The 22,596-nt window shown below is 48.6% G+C and overlaps 1 protein-coding gene across 1 annotated transcript in view; it reads left to right on the top strand.

Moving 5' to 3' along the window:
- The first annotated feature begins 19,153 nt into the window (after nucleotides 1-19,153).
- Nucleotides 19,154-22,596, top strand: part of LOC115469264 (peptidyl-prolyl cis-trans isomerase-like) — a 39,811-nt gene continuing 36,368 nt past the window's right edge. The window contains exon 1 of the mRNA XM_030201739.1: nucleotides 19,154-19,354. Within this exon, the coding sequence (XP_030057599.1) occupies nucleotides 19,286-19,354 (69 nt within the window). The 5' untranslated portion in view covers nucleotides 19,154-19,285. The remainder of the gene's footprint in view (nucleotides 19,355-22,596) is intronic.

Raw genomic sequence — 22,596 nt, 5'->3', positions numbered from 1 at the left:
CTCAGAGGAGTCTACGGGCCTTCCCTCGGACCCCACGCCTTCACCGGAGAGGAAGCTCTCACCTCCTGAGAGTCTCTCCTTTGCCTCCTTTGTGCGGGATATGTCTATTTGCATTCCCTTCCCCGTGGTCTCTATGGAAGAGCCGAGGGCCGAGATGCTCGAGGTCCTCGACTATCCATCACCACCTAGAGAGTCCTCCACGGTACCGCTGCACAATGTCCTCAAGGAGACACTGCTTCGGAACTGGGTGCGACCGTTAACTAACCCACCATTCCCAAGAAAGCAGAGTCCCAGTACAGGATCCACTCTGACCCAGAGTTAATGCGGCCCCAACTGCCCCATGACTCGGCGGTCGTGGATTCTGCTCTCAAGAGGGCACGGAGTTCGAGGGATACCGCCTCGGCGCCCCCGGGGCGGGAGTCTCGCACTCTGGACTCGTTTGGGAGGAAGGCCTACCAATCCTCCATGCTCGTGACCCGCATCCAGTCATACCTGCTCTATATGAGCATCCACATGCGGACCAATGTGCAGCAACTGGCGGACCTGGTCGATAAGCTCCCGCCGGAGCAGTCCAGGCCTTATCAGGAGGTGGTCAGGCAGTTGAAGGCGTGCAGAAAGTTCCTGTCCAGGGGTATCTATGACACCTGTGACGTGGCTTCTCGTGCTGCGGCCCAAGGTATAGTGATGCGCAGGCTCTCATGGCTGCGTGCCTCTGACCTGGACAACCGCACCCAGCAGAGACTGGCCGACGTCCCTTGCCGGGGGGATAATATTTTTGGTGAGGAGGTCGAGCAGCTGGTGGACCAACTGCATCAGCGGGAAACCGCCCTCGACAAGCTCTCCCACCGGGCGCCTTCAGCATCCACCTCAGCAGGTGGACGTTTTTCCCGGGCCCGGCAGGCTGCACCCTATTCTTTTGCAAAGCGTAGGTACAACCAGCCGGCCCGAAGGCCTCGTCAGGCACAGGGACAGACCCAGCGCGCTCGTTCTCGTCAACAGCGTGCGCCTAAGCAGCCCCCTGTGCCTCCACAGCAAAAGCCGGGGACGGGCTTTTGACTGGATCCACGGGAACATAGCCGCCCTCAAAGTGTCCGTACCGGACGATCTGCTGGTCGGGGGGAGGTTGAAATTTTTTCACCAAAGGTGGCCTCTCATAACCTCCGACCAGTGGGTTCTCCAAATAGTGCGGTGCGGATACGCCCTGAATTTGGCCTCCCTGCCACCAAATTGTCCTCCGGGAGCTCAATCTTTCAGCTCCCATCACAAGCAGGTACTTGCAGAGGAACTCTCCGCCCTTCTCAGCGCCAATGCGGTCGAGCCCGTACCACCCGGGCAGGAAGGGCAGGGATTCTATTCCAGGTACTTCCTTGTGGAAAAGAAAACAGGGGGGATGCGTCCCATCCTAGACCTGAGAGGCCTGAACAAATTCCTGGTCAAAGAAAAGTTCAGGATGCTTTCCTTGGGCACCCTTCTGCCAATGATTCAGAAAAACGATTGGCTATGTTCCCTGGATTTAAAGGACGCATATACTCACATCCCGATACTGCCAGCTCACAGACAGTATCTCAGATTCCGCCTGGGCGCACGGCACTTTCAGTATTGTGTGCTGCCCTTTGGGCTCGCCTCTGCCCCACGAGTGTTTACAAAGTGCCTCGTGGTGGTAGCGGCCTACCTACGCAAGCTGGGAGTGCACGTGTTCCCATATCTCGACGATTGGCTGGTCAAGAACACCTCGGAGGCGGGAGCCCTCCGGTCTATGCAGTGCACTACTCGACTTCTGGAGCTGCTGGGGTTTGTGATAAATTACCCAAAGTCCCATCTCCAGCCAACACAGTCTCTGGAATTCATAGGAGCTCTGCTGAATGCCCAGACGGCTCAGGCCTACCTTCCCGAAGCGAGGGCCACCAATCTCCTGGCCCTGGCCTCGCAGACCAGAGCGTCTCAGCAGGTCACAGCTCGGCAGATGTTGAGGCTTCTGGGTCATATGGCCTCCACAGTTCATGTGACTCCCATGGCTCGTCTTCACATGAGATCTGCTCAATGGACCCTAGCTTCCCAGTGGTTCCAAGCCACCGGGAATCTAGAAGATGTCATCCGCCTCTCCACCAGTTGCCGCACTTCACTGCTCTGGTGGACCATTCGGACCAATTTGACCCTGGGACGTCCATTCCAAATTCCGCAGCCCACGAAAGTGCTGACGACGGATGCATCTCGCCTGGGGTGGGGAGCTCATGTCGATGGGCTTCACACCCAGGGTCTGTGGTCCCTCCAGGAAAAGGATCTGCAGATCAACCTCCTGGAGCTCCGAGCGATCTGGAACGCACTGAAGGCTTTCAGAGATCGGCTGTCCTACCAAATTATCCAAATTCGGACAGACAATCAGGTTGCAATGTATTACGTCAACAAGCAGGGGGGCACCGGATCTCGCCCCCTGTGTCAGGAAGCCGTCGGGATGTGGCGTTGGGCGTGCCGGTTCGGCATGCTTCTCCAAGCCACGTACCTGGCAGGCGTAAACAACAGTCTGGCCGACAGACTGAGCAGAGTCATGCAACCGCACGAGTGGTCGCTCCATTCCAGAGTGGTACGCAAGATCTTCCGAGAGTGGGGCACCCCCTCGGTGGACCTTTTCGCCTCTCGGACCAACCACAAGCTGCCTCTGTTCTGTTCCAGACTTCAGACACACGGCAGGCTAGCGTCAGATGCCTTTCTCCTTCATTGGGGGACCGGCCTCCTGTATGCTTATCCTCCCATACCTTTGGTGGGGAAGACCTTACTGAAGCTCAAGCAAGACCGCGGCACCATGATTCTGATCACGCCCTTTTGGCCTCGTCAGATCTGGTTTCCTCTTCTTCTGGAGTTGTCCTCCGAAGAACCGTGGAGATTGGAGTGTTTTCCGACTCTCATCTCGCAGAACGACGGAGCGTTGCTGCACCCCAACCTTCAATCCCTGGCTCTCACGGCCTGGATGTTGAGGGCGTAGACTTCGCTGCGTTGGGTCTGTCTGAGGGTGTCTCCCGTGTCTTGCTTGCCTCTAGGAAGGATTCCACTAAAAAGAGTTACTTTTTCAAGTGGAGGAGGTTTGTCGTTTGGTGTGAGAGCAAGGCCCTAGAACCTCGTTCTTGTCCTGCGCAGAACCTGCTTGAATACCTTCTGCACTTATCAGAGTCTGGTCTCAAGACCAACTCTGTAAGGAATCACCTTAGTGCGATTAGTGCTTACCATTATCGTGTGGAAGGTAAAGCCATCTCTGGAGAGCCCTTAGTAGTTCGATTCATGAGAGGCTTGCTCTTGTCAAAGCCCCCTATCAAGCCTCCCACAGTGTCATGGGATCTCAACGTCGTCCTCACCCAGCTGATGAAACCTCCTTTTGAGCCACTGAATACCTGCCATCTGAAGTACTTGACCTGGAAGGTCATTTTCTTGGTGGCAGTTACTTCAGCTCGTAGGGTCAGTGAGCTTCAAGCCCTAGTAGCTCACGCTCCATATACCAAATTTCATCATAACAGAGTAGTGCTCCGCACCCACCCAAAGTTCCTGCCGAAGGTAGTGTCGGAGTTCCATCTTAACCAGTCAATTGTCTTGCCAACATTCTTCCCCAGGCCGCATACCCGCCCTGCTGAACGTCAGTTGCACGCATTGGACTGCAAGAGAGCATTGGCCTTCTACTTGGAGCGGACAAAGCCCCACAGACAGTCCGCCCAATTGTTTATTTCTTTCGACCCTAACAGGCTAGGGGTCGCTGTCGGGAAACGCACCATCTCCAATTGGCTAGCAGATTGCATTTCCTTCACTTACGCCCAGGCTGGGCTGGCTCTTGAGGGTCATGTCACGGCTCATAGTGTTAGAGCCATGGCAGCGTCGGTGGCCCACTTGAAGTCAGCCACTATTGAAGAGATTTGTAAGGCTGCGACGTGGTCATCTGTCCACACATTCACATCACATTACTGCCTCCAGCAGGATACCCGACGCGACAGTCGGTTCGGGCAGTCGGTGCTGCAGAATCTGTTTGGGGTGTAAATCCAACTCCACCCTCCAGGACCCGAATTTATTCTGGTCAGGCTGCACTCTCAGTTAGTTGTTCTTCGTAGGTCAATTTCTGTTGTACCCTCGCCGTTGCGAGGTTCAATTGACCTGGGTTCTTGTTTTGAGTGAGCCTGAGAGCTAGGGATACCCCAGTCGTGAGAACAAGCAGCCTGCTTGTCCTCGGAGAAAGTGAATGATACATACCTGTAGCAGGTGTTCTCCGAGGACAGCAGGCTGATTGTTCTCACCTACCCTCCCTCCTCCCCTTTGGAGTTGCGTTTTCATGTTGTTTCTTGCTTGTCATTCAACTGGCGGGAGCGGTCGCGCACGGGCGGGAAGACGGCCGCGCATGCACGGTGGGCGTGCCCTGCGTGCCGACCGTCCCGCGAAGCTTTTTCCGGTTGGTGGGGGCTGCCGCGGACGTCACCCAGTCGTGAGAACAATCAGCCTGCTGTCCTCGGAGAACACCTGCTACAGGTATGTATCATTCACTTTCCCTGCGTGTTGATGGAGAAAGCACAGCAGTCATACTTTTTCCCTCCCACCATCCTTGCTCTTGGAAATTTTTATTTTCTATGATATGGACTGAGGTGTGGTGAGAGGGGCTAGTTTTGAGTGGAACTAGCAGTGCAAGCTCAGGGTCTTAAAAACAAACAAAAAAAGTTCCCTGAGCTAGGGGAGAGCACCACAAGTGGATCTGCCCAGAGGACTTCACCAACAAGTTTGGCTACATTCCCCTGCTGCCCAGAGAGAACTCCAGTTACAGGTAAGCAATTGCACTCTTCCCTGGCCCCTGATACTGGGTGATCTTTAACACCAATGCAAGCTTATGGAGTCTACTCTCTGAATCAGGTCATACAGGAGACAGGAGCATTCGCCCCCCACAGGAAGAGACTGGAGGTATCAATTGTCCAGAAATGAGGGTTGTGTGATTAGCTCTTCAATGTTTCCACCTGCTCCTGCAAGGGAATGCAGTATGAGTGCTCTCTGACAATGTGACAGTGTGCCTTTCAGGGAATGTCAAAGCAGTTTACATTAAAAATGGAAACAGAAAAGAACTACATCATTGGAAAGGACAGGATCACACCACAACTCAATTGTCCACACTTCAGAACAGAACTAGGCTCAGCAGAGATTGATGCCATTCTGCAGCCCAGGACCTGGAACCTCTAATCTGTATAGGTTTCTCTTGTTGGCTTTGGCATTGCATACTGATATGTTTCAGGCAGCACCACACCTTATATTAGTGATGTCACTGAGGGGACAATGTACTGTTCTAGTCAAAGTTGTCACGTCCCCTACCTCAGCGACATCTTCGAGCAGCGCGGGGCTCTGTGGCAGCGCTGCCTTGATCAGTGTGATGCAGTGCCTGTCTGTGGGTGGCGCTGTCTGCCTGCTGGGAGCCTCTGCAGTGCGATTCGCCACACATCCGCGTGGCTCTGCCCCCGTCATCTGCATGGCCAATCAAGGTGCTCCTTCCCCTGGCCCATTTCCTTTGGCTCCTGCTTGTTCCCACCTTCTGTTTTCTCCTTATGGCTGCTCTCCTTTCTCCTGCTGATGTCAGACGCCAGCACTTTATCTGCTGATCCTTTCCTAGGTTCTATGCTTCGGCTTCTACCTCGGTATGTGTTTGCTCTGTTCCAGCATTCTATTTGCTTGGTTCCTCGCAGTGGCGTTCCTAGGGGCGCTGACACCCGGGGCAGATTGCCAATGCGCCCCCCCCCCCCGGGCGCAGCGCCCCCCCCGGAACAGCGCGACCCCCCAGCGAAATAACCCCCCGGGTGCAGCGCGACCCCCCCCCAGCGAAAGAACCCACTGGGGGGGGGTGCCGCGCGCCTGTCGGCTCTTCGTTTCCATGCTCCCTCTGCCCCGGAACAGGAAGTAACCTGTTCCGGGGCAGAGGGAGCATGAAAACGAAGAGCCGACAGGTGCGCGGCACCTCCCCCCCCCCAGCGGCGTGCACCCGGGGCGGACTGCCCCCACCGCCCCCCCTTGGTATGCCACTGGTTCCTCGTTGCTGACTGCTGCCTATTTTCTGACTACTCTCTGTGCCTGCTACCTGCCTACTGACCCAGCGCGTATTCTGACTACTCTCTGCCTGCTGCCTGCCTACTGACCCGGCCTGTATTCTGACTACTCTCTGTGCCTGCTGCCTGCCTACTGACCCAGCGTGTGTCCTGACTACTCTCTGTGCCTGCTGCCTGCCTATTGACCCAGCGTATACCCTGACTACTCTCCATGCCTGTTCTCATAAGTTCTGTCGGCAGCCTGCACCTGGGGGCCCAACCTCCGGGGAACGGTGGTCATTACAGGTGAAGCCTCAGGGTTGTCTGACCGCTGAGTTAGGACCTGGGTCCTTCTCTTCTCCAAGAAGCTTCAGTGTTCTACTCGGCACAAGGATTCACGAGTCTGACAAAAGTATAGTGTAGCGTAAACCATCCCCAAGCAGAAACTTCACCAGTAGACTCTCAATTCTTAAGGGAAATGGGACTTGATATACCGCCTTTCTGTGGTATTTTGCAACTATATTCAAAGTGGTTTACATATATATACAGGTACTTATTTTGTACCTGGGGCAATGGAGAGTTAAGTGACTTGCCCACAGTCACAAGGAGCTGCAGTGGGAATCAAACCCAGTTCCCCAGGATCAAAGTCCGCTGCACTAACCACTAGGCTGTTCCTCCACTAAGCAACTATTCTTTATTGTAGTACCCAGAATACACAAAGAAAATCCAACTTACAGTTCAGTTACTTGTAAAAGAATTGTAGCCTGCCCATAGAGTCTGCATCTAACCACCTTAGAGGCAAGGAGATGGCCAGAACTTCAGCCGAGCTGAGAGGAAAAGCTGTAACACTTGAGGAAAGTAAGGGAGAGAACTCAGAGAAAATGAATGGGTAATGACTTGGGAAGATGTCTTGAGGAATATCCTGGGGAATGCCTTTAGGAGATGGCTTGGGGAAAGATGGGGAAAAATGGTGGTTCCCAGGCCCTGCGCAGTGCATTCTGGGTGGGGCTAAACCATATAAGGGAAATAACATATGGTGTTTAGCCCCACTCAGTGCATCCCAGAATGCACTGGGCAGGGCCCAGGCACCGCCATTTTGTTCCGGGCGGGCCAGAGGGAGGAGTTGTTGCTCCTGCTGCCACCTTGTATAAAGGGGTGGGGGTGGGGGGGTCAGGTACGGGGGGGGGGGGTGTGCACACGCAAGGGAAGGAGTTCGATCCACTGAACCATCAGGGAACATGTAAAAAGGTTTGGGGGGTCATGGGGGGGGGGTGGTCGCAGTCCACTGGACCACCAGGGAAAATGTTTTTAAAAGGTTCAGGGCTCATGGGGCAGTCGTTCATTGGACCACCAGGGTAAAAAGGGGGGGTCGGGGAGGTCCAGTGTATTAGGTTTGACAGCAGTGTCAAATCCATTTGACAGCTCGAACTCGCAAAAAGTGAGAATGCACAAAGGGAGATCTGTATAACTCATTTGCATGCGTGTACAGCTCATTTGCATGTGATCCCCTTTGTGCATCACTGGCTCTTAGCGAGTCGCTAAATTTTAGTGAGGCAGCCATATTTTACAGCTGCCTTTGTGCATCGGGGCCTCAGAACTAACAGCCAATAGGGAAAGCTCATCACAGGAACTGCAAGCTATAGGAAAAGCAGTCCTAATACACAGTGCTATCTATTATACAAACAATGCAATCAAATATAAATAATAAATATATATCACAATACACCCTGTCTCCATGAATATGGGGGCAGACCAAGGAAGATTGGAGGGGATGGAGAAAGTGTGGGACAAATACTGCAAGTGGGTGCAGGCACAGAAGGTAAGAGGCCTTTTCAGTTTTAGGAGAAATCTAGGGGCATGGAGGGGGGAGCAGATTTGGAGACTTACCCATATATCCATATAGGGAGGAGGGGGTATGGTGATATGAGCTAGTATAGGGTCAATAGTTATCTGATAAATTGTGACACTGGTATCTATTACGGTATAAGCTGGGCAGAGGAGAATGAGAGGGTTCATACATGAATATGTCTAGAACTGATTGCCTAAAGGAAGGGTAATGATGGCTATGTGATATGCTATGCTGGAATGTTACTTTGCACTGATGTTCACAATGGAGAACTATTTAATAAAAATGTAAATTATAAAAAAAAACTAGTGAAAAAGGCCCGTTTCTGACAGAAATGAAACGGGCGCTAGCAAGGTTTTCCTCGGAGTGTGTATGTTTGAGAGTGTTTGTGAGATTGACTGTGTGAGAGAGAGAGTGAATGTGCGAGTGTGTGTGTGTGAGAGAGAGTGAGACTGGGTGCGAGTGTGTGTGTGAGAATCAGAGTGTGTGCCAGGGGCCTCCACCCTCCCAGTTCCAGGGTCCCCCCTCCATCCCTCCCTCCCAGTTCCAGGGTCATCCCCCCTCCCTCCCTCCAAGTTCCAGGGTCATCCCCCCTGCCTCCGAGTTCCAGGGTCCCTTCCAGTTTCAGGGTCCACCCCACCTTCCTCAGAGTTTCAGGGTCCCCACCCTCCCAGTTCCAGGGTCACCTTCCCTCCCTCTCTCCCAGTTCCATAGTCCCCCTCCCAGTTCCAGGGTCCCCCTACCAGTTCAAGGGTCTCTCCCCCTCCCTCCCAGTTCCACAGTCCTGTCCCCTCCCTGCGTGGGGGGGGGGGGGGGTTGGTATTTGCTGTCAGCCTAAGGAGACACTGCTTCTGGCGTCCAGCAGCTAAGTCCTGTCCTGACTCACAGGCAGCTGGAGCTCCCTCATACTCTTTCAGTGACACACATTGACAGGCAACGGCAGGGCTGATGCAGCCACGGGCACTTACCTGGATAAAGTTTGTATTGTTGACAAATGATCTGAAAATACAGAGTTTAAAATTGCTGTTTCTAGCAGGTAGAATCATTTTTAAAGCTGTTTTAGTGATATTTAATTTAGATTTCATGATATTCATATGTACAGATGGGTAGCTTTCAAATAAATTAAAAAGGTGTGCAGTAAGAAACCAAAAACAAAAACATTTTGTCTTTTATCTGTTAAGGCGCAGTTTATTCAGTAGAAACAGCTTTAGACATGTTTCAGATGGAAGAAGAAAAAAAAAAACAACAATGTGGATCAGCAGCTCCTAGGTGTGCTTGGTTTTGAGTGTATGGGAATGACGGCTGTGTTGGGGAGTGGAAAAGAGATTTACCAATGGGCTTCCTTGCTTACATTGTAGTTGATTGGGTCACTTCCACTCGTGTGTAGTAATCGTCCTGGTGCATGGCCAGAGTCAGAGAGGAGAGGGGGTGCGGCGGAACGGTGAGTGAGCGGCTGTGGGAGGGTGGGTGAGGGGGACTGTGGGCGGGGGGACTGGGTGCAGCGGCAATTTTGTTTGGTTTTGAGTGTATGGGAATGACTGCTGCGTTGTGGAGTGGAAACAGAGATTAACCAATGGGCTTCCTTGATTTGTTGAGTGTCAGTGCTCCACCCTCGACGTAATCACATTTGACGCGAGGGCGGGGCAGACACTCATGGGCAAATCGGATATCTACACCACCACAAAGGGAGACGTTTCTGTCTTGCAGGTGAGGCTTCAATAGAACGTTGGAGGTGAGTTTTATATACCGGCACTGCTCTTCTCTTTTTGCGCCGTTGGCTTTTTTTTTTTTTAATACTTTTTTGGTCCTCTGTGACTCCACCCTCTACGTCATGACGTTTGACGCGAGGGCGAGGCAGACAGCCATGGTGCAACTGCGATCTACACCATGACGGAAGTTGGAGATTAGCGATGTGGCTTCATTAGATCATTGGGGTTGTGAATTATGTCCGGAAGGGGCGTGGCTGAGGGCGGGTCTATGAGTGAGGGTGAGTGGTGGTGACAGCCTAGGAGGGTGAGTGCTCCTGACAGCCTACCCTAGGAACAGTAGTTTCAGTGCTTCACAGAACTTTGGAGGTGAGAATTATTTATATAGATCTGTACAGTAGAAGCCAAAGATCACTGCAGAAGACCTGCTAGAAAAGTTTAGCTACCATGACAACACTTGTCCACACTTCTACAGTATAGTGTCAGTTACACAACAGTGACATACATCTTTTCTACAACCTTATCCAAAAAGTTACTGCTTGAAGTATACAAAACACCTTGATAAGACTGAACTTTTGGAACAATGTGCTTTGGACTGATTAAAGTAGAACTTTTTGGCCACAGCCACACAAAATACATTTGGAGAAAAAAAGAGTGTGACTCCAGGGTCAGTCCTATCACTAGGGGGACGAGGCATGGACAATGACACAACAGAACAGCTGAGTGGCACTTTGAAGATATGAGTGCAGTGCAGGGCCTTTTAGCACTTGTACATGCTCAAAGCCTGCCATGTTCCAGCACACATCTGTGCTCAAGGTTCCTGCTCCTACACACAGCCCAAGTACAAGTAGGGCAATGGTTTGACAGCAAACAAGGGGAGGAAACTGACCTGATTTGAGGGGTGGGGAGGTGGGTGGTTAGAGAAGGAGAGATACTGGACACCTGGGGGGAGCATTGCTAAACATTTGGAGAGTAGAGTAGGTAAGGTGAAGATGATGAACTGTGGGAATAGGGAAAGGAAGAGAAGAGAAGGGAAAATGTTAGACAAGGAGCAGGGGTGAAAAGAGAAGAGAAGGAGAAAGATGCTGGAGGGGGGGGGGGTGGAGAAGGGAAAATGCTGGACTGGCACATTTGGAGAAGAGAAGGGAAAATGCTGGGCATGGAATTGGAGGAAGGAAAGAAGGGAATTTAAATAGTGAGAGACGAAATGAGAAATAGATGGGGAATAGAAGGGCTGAGGTGAGGGAGATGACAGCTGAAGGTAGATGCAATAAGAAAGGGAGACTGAGGACTGAATTGTGAGGAGGAATGAAATTGGAGTGGATAAAGAAGCAGGAAAATACATGGAAGAAATATGAAAGCGAAAGATCAATGCCATTGATGGAGGTAGGGAAGGAAGTGAAGATGAGTAAAAAAAAAAAGTAAAAAATGGCAAATTAACAGACTCTGCAAACAGAGTTAAGAGAAGACAGATATAGGAAAGTAGAAACCAGATAATGGGGGTGAGATCAGAAAAATAAAATGGCCACCCTACCTTTGCCTGGGCTGTTCTGCAGCACTAAAAAATAGTGCATGCAGACACAGAGCCCTTGGGTATTGGTGCATGCTCAGCAGGGCCTGCCCTGTCTGTTCCCCTCCAACACAATCCTCATGGAGAATGGAATGGGGCAGGGCAGGGCAGGGCAGGCCTTGCATATACAAGTGGTCAAAGGTCTCTTGTGCTCACAACTTTAAAGTGTCAGCTGTTCTGCAATCCTACTTTACCCCCAAAATGTGCCACTTTATGCAGTTGCCTAGTCTGTCTGCTGGGTGATCAGTTTTTATTTCTGGCCAGACTACAAATTTTGTCTTTTTGAGCATGAAAAAGAAGCAGAACATTTTGAAACACAGGACTCCCTGGACCCAACTGACGTTTCCTGATCCTTTCCATTCTGAGGTATCCACAAGCATTTTTCTTATATACCCACCCCCATGTTTTAATGTGACACAAGGAAGCAGTGGGTCTTCCTTTGATGGTGGTCTGGAGATGCTGATCTTGGTAGGATACTTGGCTCTTGCTTCACTGACTTCAGCTTCTTTCTTCATCTTGCATTCTATATTAATCAGGCTTGAAGAATTTCAGTTTTGTATATATGTTATCCAAACTAGTGGCAATCTTTTATCAGGTTCCAAACCAGTAATCGTTTGGAACTTAACTTCCTTTTGCAGCTTAAGAAGGAGGGAGGTTATCTACACGAAGGACAGTTGCAACCCTGAATAATACAGCTAGCGCAACATGGTAAACAAGGTAAGCGTGGCAGGGGGTGCCAATGTTTAAGGGGTGCCAGGTCCACGCTCAAGCCCTGCTGCTCCTATCCTAATAGTAAGTTGTTGGATAGGTAAGATGTGGCAGCACTGGGGTGTAGGCCTCTGCTAGAAGACCCCACACTGCTGATTTTTTACTCCCTGCAGCCCAGGTAGTAAGGTAGCTGCAGGCCTAGAGGCTAATGCAGAAAGCTACCGTGGGCTACAGCGCACCTTTGACAAGCAGTTTACCTGCTTGTTAATGGCTTCTGTATGCTAAAAGGGTTTCTGCACTCCTGTGATAGACATCAGTGTACAGCATATTAAAATGCATTCTATAGGAGGTGTGAAGGGAGGGCTTTGTCTAGGAGTAGTACCTGTTCAGAATGGGGTAGGGAGTAAAAATAGAAAAGTTGATGACGGACCTTCCTCCTTTTGGTTACTGTTGCATATGTTTTGATTCTGGAATCTTTGCACACTTCAGATGTTCAGTGTGATTTTTGTTACTCTGTTAAGTCATCAATAAAATTGTTGAAACATAAAATGCATTCTAAAGAGCTCTGCCCTCAATGGCAAAAGGAAGCAAGTGCCTGTTTTTACTGACCCTCCTGTTTATTAAGCCACAGCCCATTCACTTTGAATGTGCTGTGTTGGCATTGCCGCACTGCTTAGTAAACAAGGAGGTGAAGCGCTTGCTTCCTTTTGCCATTGCAGAGCAGACTGCTCAAGCTACTCCACAGCATGTAGGGCTGTGCACAGATGTCTACCATGGGAGCTCAACATCAGAAACTTACTGCCAGGTCTGAGGCCGGCGTAGAGGCCCTGTGGTCTACATTGGCCCCATCGCCTTCCCCTCTGCCCCACTTCCCATGCCCACAAAATCAACTGACCCCCCCCCCCCCCCCCCCTGTGATCTTATGACTTCTTATCTAAGAAAAATTTGAACAGAGTCAGGAGAGCTATTAATTCCTTATATGGAAGGATTTCGAATAAGCTGATTAATAGGTTGCAGGTTTGAGAGAGCTACATCACAAAAACTCATTGGATTCCTATTGATGCAAAGGTCAGGTTTAAATTGGCCTGTTTTTTGAAGTTCTGGTTTTTTTTTTTACGCACCTATAGGGATATTTTAGGTGCGTACATGGTTAGCAAGCGTACATGGTTAATGCATGTTAAAAACACTAACATGCCTATAATGTGGCTTATTAAACAGGGCTCTTTATATGGTGATAGTTCCAAACACCTAGCTCACTCTTTAGATTTTCCATCTGCTTTTTGCTTAGCACTTAAAGAATGAAGTCTTAAGCTGAATTATCCCTTAACAAAGAATGTTGGGGTAAATCTTTGTTGGAGTCATCATATTTATTTCAAGGAATGAAGGTTTGGAATTCACTGCCAATGAGTATTTGACAACTTAAGATATACAGTGAAACCTCGGTTTTCGTCGATAATCCATCCGAAAACAATTGGTGAAATCCGAAACCGATGAAAACCGAGGCAATTAACAAAGACGGCCAAAATCGGGAGAAGGACGTCCATCTTCCAATACAAATTGGGAGATGGACGTCCTTCAGTTGGCCGCGGTGGAGGCGTTGGGTTACTACTCTCGCCTTCCTGTAGTTTCCAACCCCTCCTCCTACCGCAGTCTCACTGTTTCTCATCCTTTGAAGCCCACTCCATCTGGCTATTCAACCCAGTACCACTCAGAGTGGCAGTCATCTACCGCCCCCCTGATAAATCCTTCTCTTCCTTCCTTACCGACTTCGATGCCTGGCTCTCTGTCTTTCTTGAACCCTCATTTCCATCCCTCATTCTCGGAGACTTCAACATACATGTTGATGACCCATCCGACCCTTACGCTTCTAAGTTCCTCACCCTAACTTCCTCCTTCAACCTCCAGCTGTGCTCTACCACCCCTACTCACCGAGGCGGCCATTGTCTTGACCTCATCCTTTCCTCATCCGGCTCACCCTCCAATTTCCAAGCTTCAGTTCTTCCTCTCTCCGATCACCACCTGATCACATTCACACTTCTTCACCCCCCTCTGCCCCGCCCAACCTTAACCACCACCTCCAGGAATCTCCAGGCCATTGACCCCCTCACCTTATCCGCTAGTATCTCTAATCTCCTCCCATCCATCATGTCCTCCGAGACTGTCGACAAAGCGGTCTCCGCCTACAATGCCGCTCTCTCCTTTGCTCTGGACACCCTCGCACCATCCACCTCCCATCCCACAAGGCGTACTAATCCCCAGCCCTGGCTGACCCCTTGCATCCGTTACCTTCGCTCCTGCGCACGATCTGCAGAACGCCTCTGGAGGAAATCTCGTACTCATTCAGACTTCCTTCACTATAAATTCATGCTATCCTCCTTCCACTCCTCCCTATTCCTTGCAAAACAGGACTATTACACCCAATTGACCAATTCTCTCAGCTCCAACCCTCGTCGTCTCTTCGCCACCCTTAACGCTCTCCTCAAGGTGCCCCCCGCTCCCACTCCCCCCTCACTCTCTCCTCAATCACTGGCTGATTACTTCCACGACAAAGTGCAAAAGATCAACCTTGAATTCACTACCAAGCCATCACCCCCACCCCCTCCCCTCTTCACCCATTAACCCTCTCCCTCAACCAACCAACCCAGGCCTCCTTCTCCTCCTTTCCTGAGATCACTGAGGATGAAACCTCCCGCCTTCTTTCCTCCTCAAAATGCACCACCTGTTCCTCTGATCCCATCCCCACCAACCTACTTAACACCATCGCCCATACTGTCAACCCCTCCATCTGTCGCATCCTTAACCTCTCTCTCTCCACTGCAACTGTCCCTGACAGCTTCAAGCACGCCGTAGTCACACCTCTTCTCAAAAAACCATCACTCGACCCTACCTGCCCCTCCAACTATCGCCCCATCTCTCTCCTACCCTTCCTCTCCAAAATACTTGAGCGCGCCGTTCACAGCCGCTGTCTTGATTTTCTCTCCTCTCATGCCGTCCTCGACCCACTCCAGTCCGGTTTCCGCCCTCTCCACTCGACAGAAACAGCACTCTCTAAAGTCTGCAATGACCTGCTCCTGGCCAAATCCAGAGGCCACTACTCCATCCTCATCCTCCTCGATCTTTCTGCTGCTTTTGACACTGTCAATCACGATTTACTTCTCGCCACACTGGCCTCATTTGGGTTCCAGGGCTCTGTCCTCTCCTGGTTCTCCTCCTATCTCTCCCACTGCACATTCAGGGTGCACTCTCATGGATCTTCCTCCACTCCCATCCCGCTATCTGTTGGAGTTCCCCAGGGATCTGTTCTTGGACCCTTTCTCTTCTCTATCTACACCTCTTCCCTAGGCTCACTGATCTCATCTCATGGCTTCCAGTATCATCTTTAAGCTGATGACACCCAGCTCTATCTCTCCACACCAGACATCACCGCAGAGACCCAGGCCAAGGTATCGGCCTGCCTATCCGACATTGCTGCCTGGATGTCCAACCGCCACCTGAAGCTGAACATGTCCAAGACCGAGCTCCTCATCTTTCCACCTAAGCCCACTTCTCCTCTTCCCCCACTCTCTATCTCAGTTGATGGCACCCTCATCCTCCCCGTCTCATCTGCCCGCAACCTCGGGGTCATCTTCGACTCCTCCCTCTCCTTCTCTGCGCATATCCAGCAGACTGCCAAAACCTGTCGCTTCTTCCTTTTCAACATCAACAAAATTCGCCCTTTCCTCTCTGAGCACACCACCCGAACTCTCGTCCACGCTCTCATCACCTCTCGTCTCGACTACTGCAACTTGCTCCTCACTGGCCTCCCACTCAGCCATCTATCCCCCCTTCAATCCATTCAGAACTCTGCTGCACGTCTCATATTCCGCCAGAACCGATATACTCATATCACCCCTCTCCTCAAGTCACTTCACTGGCTTCCGATCAGATACCGCATCCAATTCAAGCTTCTCCTCCTTACTTACAAATGCACTCACTCTGCTGCTCCACCCTACCTCTCTACCCTCATCTCCCCCTACGTTCCTGCCCGTAACCTCCGCTCACATGACAAATCCCTCCTCTCAGTACCCTTCTCCACCATTGCCAACTCCAGGCTCCGCTCATTTTGCCTTGCCTCACCCTATGCCTGGAACAGTCTTCCTGAATCCCTACACCAAGCCCCATCCCTACCCATCTTCAAATCCTTGCTTAAAGCTCACCTCTTCAATGCTGCATTCGGAACCTAACCTTTCGAACATATAGGTTGCCCCAATGTCTGACCTATCTGATTAACTGTACATTTGTCTTTTTAGATTGTAAGCTCTTCGAGCAGGGACTGTCCTTCCATGTTAAATTGTACAGCGCTGCGTAACCCTAGTAGCGCTTTAGAAATGTTAAGTAGTAGTAGTAGTAGTAGTTCTTTTTCGAGGAAATTTGAGGCAACCAATGAAAACCAAGACAAATTTCTCGTTGGAAAAATCAACGAAATCCGAAACCAACGAAAACTGACGTCAAGGAAAACGAGGTACTACTGTATTTTACTTTTCAAAATACTCTTAAGAAATATCTTTTTAAATAAAAATTTCAGAAGTACTATCTGTAAAATGGATATGTAACTTTTCCTTTTGTCTATATCAAACGCTGGATTATTGTAATTCTCCAATTATGTAGGTTTAAAAAAATGTTATTTATACTTTTATCAATATAATCAAGTATACAAGTAATCTTAGACTTGTAAAGATTGGAAAATAATAATACAAAATTTTGAAACAATACAAAGAGGAAACTAGTATGTAGGGTTTTATATTGTGTGATCCACTTAGAATCCGTTTGGAAAGTAGCGAAATGCAAGAATTTCAAAACATAACAGGCACACTTCCCTGATATGACCATTGCCCTCCCTCCAACCCTCTGAAACTGTTTCCCTAGTGTCTAATGGCACCCCTCCCACCCACCCAGAATTTAAAGAAAAAGTCCCTGGTGTGTAGTGGCACCCTCATCCAACCTTCACCCAGGTCCATCCCCAGACCTAGTACCTGTTGATGAGGCAAGAGCGATGCCCACTTGTTCTTGCCTCAGGTGTTGTCATTCTCAAAATGGCAACATTCTGAGATGCACTATGTGGGGCCAGTCTGCCATATAAAGGAATTTCTCCTAGTCCCACCTGGTGTATCCTCAGAATGCACCTCTTGAGCAGCAGGAGGAGCCACTGTTTTGAAAATGACAACACCTGAGGCAAGATCAAGTGGGCGTCTTTCTTGGCTCATTGAAAAGTACTGGGCCTGGGTGAGGGTTGGGGAGGTGCCACTAGACACCAAGGACTTCTTTTTTTAAATTCTGGTTGGGTGGGCAGGAAGGGTAGGAGGTTAGGATGCCACTAGACACCAGGGATGATGATTTTTATTTTTTGTTTTTAATTCTGGTTAGGCGGGTGGGAGGAAAGGGTGCTACTAGACACCAGGGAATTTTTTTTTCTAGTTGGGTGATGGAGGGGTAATGGTGGGAGTGCCCTAGACACCAAGATTGTTCAAGTGGAGTGTCACTAGACACTGTTCAGGGTCAGGATGGGATGAGATAGGACAGAAAAAAATGCTATGGCATAAGAAGTAGATACTCTAGTATGAGACAGAAAGGGACACAGCCTTGAGACAGCCTAGTTGGCGAAACACGTGTCGGTGTGAAGCCCTAGACTAAGGATGAGATGAATGATGCACATCTATACGACACCTAAGTCTCGTCTATACAGTTGATACAAAGCTAAGTACAACGGAATTTATTCTATCATTTTTATTAAAATTGAAAAAGTTCTTTGATAAAAGATATTTAAAGAATTTAAAATAGAAAAAAAATATATTGACCAATGACGAGAGGAGCACAAATCTAATCACTAGATGCTCATTAACATCAAAGTGATAATTTGACAAGAAAACCACCTCTGAGGTCTGAAAAAATAAGAATTATGAGCGAATTATGATATACAGTATTTTGATGGGATTTTGATCACAGATAGGAAAGGTGACATCAATAAGCTGCGCATTTGAACATCAGTAATATGCATGCTTGTTGATTATAGCATGCCGCATTTTTTTTTCAGCTCTACCGTGAGGCCTTCTGCATCTAACCCTAGTGCGGGGAAAGAGGTAAGGAAAGTAGGGAAGAGATGAGATTGGGGGGGGTGGGGGAGCCCATGCTGGTGAACAAAGGTTCTACCTGTAGAGAGCAGCAATTGCAACCCTAGACACAAGCATGGGTGTGTGTGTGTTTTTTTTTTTGGGGGGGGGGGGTACCAAGACTAAAAGGTAGTTGAGATTATGGTCACTCAAGGAGGTTTGATTACAGGATGGCATGATGTTACAAGGCTGAAGCTGGTCTTCACCACTCCACCCAAGGAGGTTTTAATTCTCCCCAATGAAGCCACTGCCATCTTGTTACATCCAAAACAATGATATTGATAAGGCAACAAGCTCTGCCTACTGTCTTCAGCCCACATAATGAGTCAGATAGGCTCATGCCATCTTCTGTTACCAAACCTACTTGTGGCCACCATACTGAGCAGAGTAGATAGGCCATTTCAATAGGTCTATCTATAATCAATGACCTAATGTATGTTACAATCCAATTTATTACTCAGGAACCCTCATGCAATACCATAATCTATTCTTCTTTACCATGTATATATGCACATGGTGTATTTATATATACCATGATCTGTTCCTTATATGTTATGTTCCATGTATGTTACCATTTATGTATGCACCTTAAAGTAATACCATATGTAATTCTGTTACCCGGAAATGGCAATCGCCATTACGGCAAATGTAAGCCTCATTGAGCCTGCAAATTGGTGGGAAAATGTGGGATACAAATGCTACAAATAAATAAATAAAATTATTGGTGCTCCTTTTCAAAGCACATGGACTTACAAAGTAAGTAAACTTTGTAAGTCTGTCTATGTGTTTTGAAAATGAACCTTCAGTTTCAGAAAATCACCACCACCCTGCTCATTTTCTTCCTTGGGAGCACCATTGCCAATAAATTGTAAACTCCTCCCCTTCTCCTTTCCCTACTCGCCAGTCCTTCACATTGAAACTTATTAACTAAAACAGGATTTCTGAAATCCCACCTTTTACTTGAGAAAAAAAAAAAACACAATGTAAAAAAAAATAAACCCTTTCTGTTTCGGGGTCTTATTGGTTTCAGGCTTCGACTATCCCACCCCCCCTCGTATTTTGATTGGACAGTAGTGTCCTCTATCAGATGTGAAAGGGGATGGCTCTAATGCTCTGGATTTTGCCTATTTAGGCACGTCAGTTTCCGGCTTTTGCTTCTTTTTCCTTTGCGCTCTCGGAACGTTTAGAGCTCTGGAAAGGAAAAAAAAGGCTAGGGCCGTAGCCCTCCGGTTCATAGACCCCTGACAAATAAAATCTGGTTTTTGCCTTTCCCTGACACCATGGCACGTCCACGCTGCTTCTTCGACGTTACCGCCGATGGTGCCCCTCTTGGCCGAATTGTTATGGAGGTATTTAACAATGATAGTTATAAAGAATATTTAGTGTAAAAAATATTTAATTTTTATTGCTGTGTTAAGTGATCTGGGCAACAAAATGAAGGTTGGTTTCAGACTAAAGGTTCTCAACATTTTGATAGTTTATATCGCCTCCGCACAAAGAAAATTACCGCGCGACAGAGGTTTTCGGAGAAAAAAAAACTAATTCTAGCGGCGCGGACTTTTTTTTTTTGTTTAGCGACTGAGAAAAATGGGTGGGTTGGATGGCAGCACATTCCTAAAATGGGTTTAATTTTCATCTATTGTTTAAATAAGGGGCGACGGGGACAGTGTCATGAGCATCTGTACTGACTCAGAGGTTCTCTGGATGCAGAGCCGATAGAAAAGTCATAAACACGGCGAGGCTCCATCTTTCCGCGCAGAGACGGGGCCATTTTGCAAGGAATGCGGATTTTATTTATTTATTTTTTTATCTTCTGTGCTGCAGTCTCGCCACTTTTAACTGCATGATGTATGCATTTAAATAATTATGCAAAGGGATGGCTGGATGAGAGGGGGAGAAGGTTGCAGATGCAAAAAGGAGTACTAAAGCCTTTTTTTTTAATGATGGATGAATGGTATAATGTTTATAGTCCGCAACGAGGTTTAATTCGCCCTACCTCATTTGCCGTAGTGACATTATTTTGCATAATATGTATATTTTTCTGTATTCAGATCTGATTGTCTCTTTATTTCTGAAATAAAATGGGTCGTTTTTCTTCCCTGTTTAAATGGTGTTTGACAACCGGGTCTTTTTCCTCCCTGTTGAAATGGTGTTTGACAAACTAGCTCTTATATTAGATAGCCTTTAACCATCTGTGATGATGTTTGATTCGGTAACATTACGTTTTATGCGTTTTACTTTTTAGGTGTTTATACGGAGCCAGATGTTGGATAGTGGTAAAATGGTGATTCTTTTCTAAGTGTGCTACCACACCCTGTGTGCCGAGAGGGGGGGGGAGCTGCCGGATTTTCTCCTCCTACTTGTGGGGAGGCTCGGGCAGATTCCGTTTCTAGCCGAGCGTGTACTAACTCCGACCTAGGGCAAGGAAAGAAAACGGTGCCAATTCCGCATAGCCCGGAGGAACAGAGGCGTCGCTTTCCTGTCCGCGCCCTTCCATCGAATTTGCTTATTTGCTGCAGGTGACGTTATTGGGTTTCCCATCTTTTTTTTTGTGTGTGCGCGCGCGACATGAGCTGACCCTTTGTGGAGATGCAGAAAACAGTTGCAAAAAAAAAAAAAAAAAGCCTTAAAGATGTTTGTGATAAAACAGTAGCTATATTAAAAGTTTCTGCCAAACATGAGCTTGGTAGAATGATACCCTTATCAGCATGCCTTATACTGTTATGTATCTCCAAGTCTTGTATTCGATGTTGCCCATGTGATACATTCTGGATGTCTTGCTGGTTGGGCAATTTAACGTTCGATCCCTACATAGGTTTGACTAGAAGCCAACTAATTTGGTATTCGGCACTGAATGCGATGAAGCTACAAAGTAGTACATTTAATGCGAATCGGAGAAAAGTTTTCTTCACACAATGTGTAATTAAACTCTTGAATTTGTTGCCAGAGAATGTGGTAAAGGCAGTTAGCTTAGTGGGGTTTTAATAAGGTCTGGACAGCTTCCTAAAGGAAGTCCATAGATCATTATTAAATTGACTTGGGGAAAATCCACTGCTTATTTCTGGGATAAGCAGCATAAAATGTATTGAACTTTTTCAGGATCTTGCCAGGTATTTGTGACTTGGATTGGCCACTGTTGGAAATAGGATGCTGGGCTTGATGGACCTTTGGTCTGGCCCAGTATGGCAATACTTATGAAACAGACCCTAAATCCCAGTCAGGTTTTTGTCGAAAATGCAGGAAACCAAACCTCCACACTTGACCTGTGATCGCCTTCCTGCACCCCCCATTTTTTACCATCCAATCACCAATAGGCCCTACCTAGGTCTGCTACCTTAGTGAAGCTCTAGTGGCCCCTTCAGGGGAACCCAATTTGTTCCTCCTCCAATATAAATGGCTGCCGGGAGACTGCTGGGCCTGGCAGCCACTTTCCAATTGGCTGGGTAAAACCCAGATTCCCTGTATCTTAAGAGTACTACCTTAATAACAGATCACTATTTTGTTTAGAGTGCAGCAGTTCTCCAAGGAAGGGGAGGGATCCTTCTGGGATCCTTCTTGCTCCAGCGCGCAGCCCTCAAGTGCTCTATCCAGCACACATTCTCTTCAAAAGGTCTAGAACCACCTGGGTCCGGCGTTTAGAAGGGCCGCATCCACCTGGATCAGGGTCACCATCTGGCAAAAAATTTTCCCACCCAACCTGTGCCCCAAAACCAGCCCACAAATAGCCTGGGGGGGTCCCCCTCATTGCAAGAAAATCAATGTGGAGGGGGGGTCTCTGTTTCCCCCCTCAGAGCAAATCAATGTGAGGAGCGGAGGGAGTACCCTCTGCAGCGAAGTGTCCATAGCGCCTCCTCCTTCCCTTCTGCTGATGATTTCATCACTCTCCTATTGGTCAAATTTGGAGTAGGAATGAGGCTTGAGAAACCACGGTGCTAGCAGCTGACATCCTTCACCTGGATCCAACAGGGGGGGCTACACTTCCTGTGGGGGTGGGACACAGTAGAGAAGAATAGAGCATATGTGCAGGGGGTGTCTCTGGGGGAGGACAGTCAAAATAGAACAGCACTCTGTTTTAAGGTAGTACTGAGAGGATGTGGGAGATTTGTCCTTTCCTGCCCCCCTCCCCCCTCCAAGGGAACCAGCAAGGTAGGCCCACTTAAAAGGGAGCAGCAGCACAGGGGAGGAACAAATGGGATTTGTTCCTGTCCCTGAAAAGGCCACTAGACCACTAGGACTTCACACAGTAAGGAAGTGGGGGGGAATGGAGGTTCGGTTTCAGGTATTTTCAGCTATGCTCTAGTAGCTTCTCTTCCTGGGAGATTAAATTGCAATACCTTTTAAAGGACCAACAAAATAGTGTAATATGCATATAAGAACGTTTGTGATCTTAGGGAATTGATCTGGACTCAAAAGGTCACCTGTTTTGATTTGTTAGTACTATATCTTGTTAGCGGCTACTGATTAAAAAAAATGTCGTAGAACAAATCCATCAAACATATAAACGGTGAGTGACCGTACTCACTCGCAAATGCGCAGTAGAGACTTTCCTGTCTGTCCCGCCCCCGTGTCAATACGTGATGACGGGAGGGGC

Source organism: Microcaecilia unicolor, chromosome 4 (assembly GCF_901765095.1).
Source record: "Microcaecilia unicolor chromosome 4, aMicUni1.1, whole genome shotgun sequence".
In the NCBI taxonomy this organism is placed as follows: Eukaryota; Metazoa; Chordata; class Amphibia; order Gymnophiona; family Siphonopidae; genus Microcaecilia; species Microcaecilia unicolor.
This window is presented reverse-complemented; position numbering and strand designations above follow the sequence as displayed.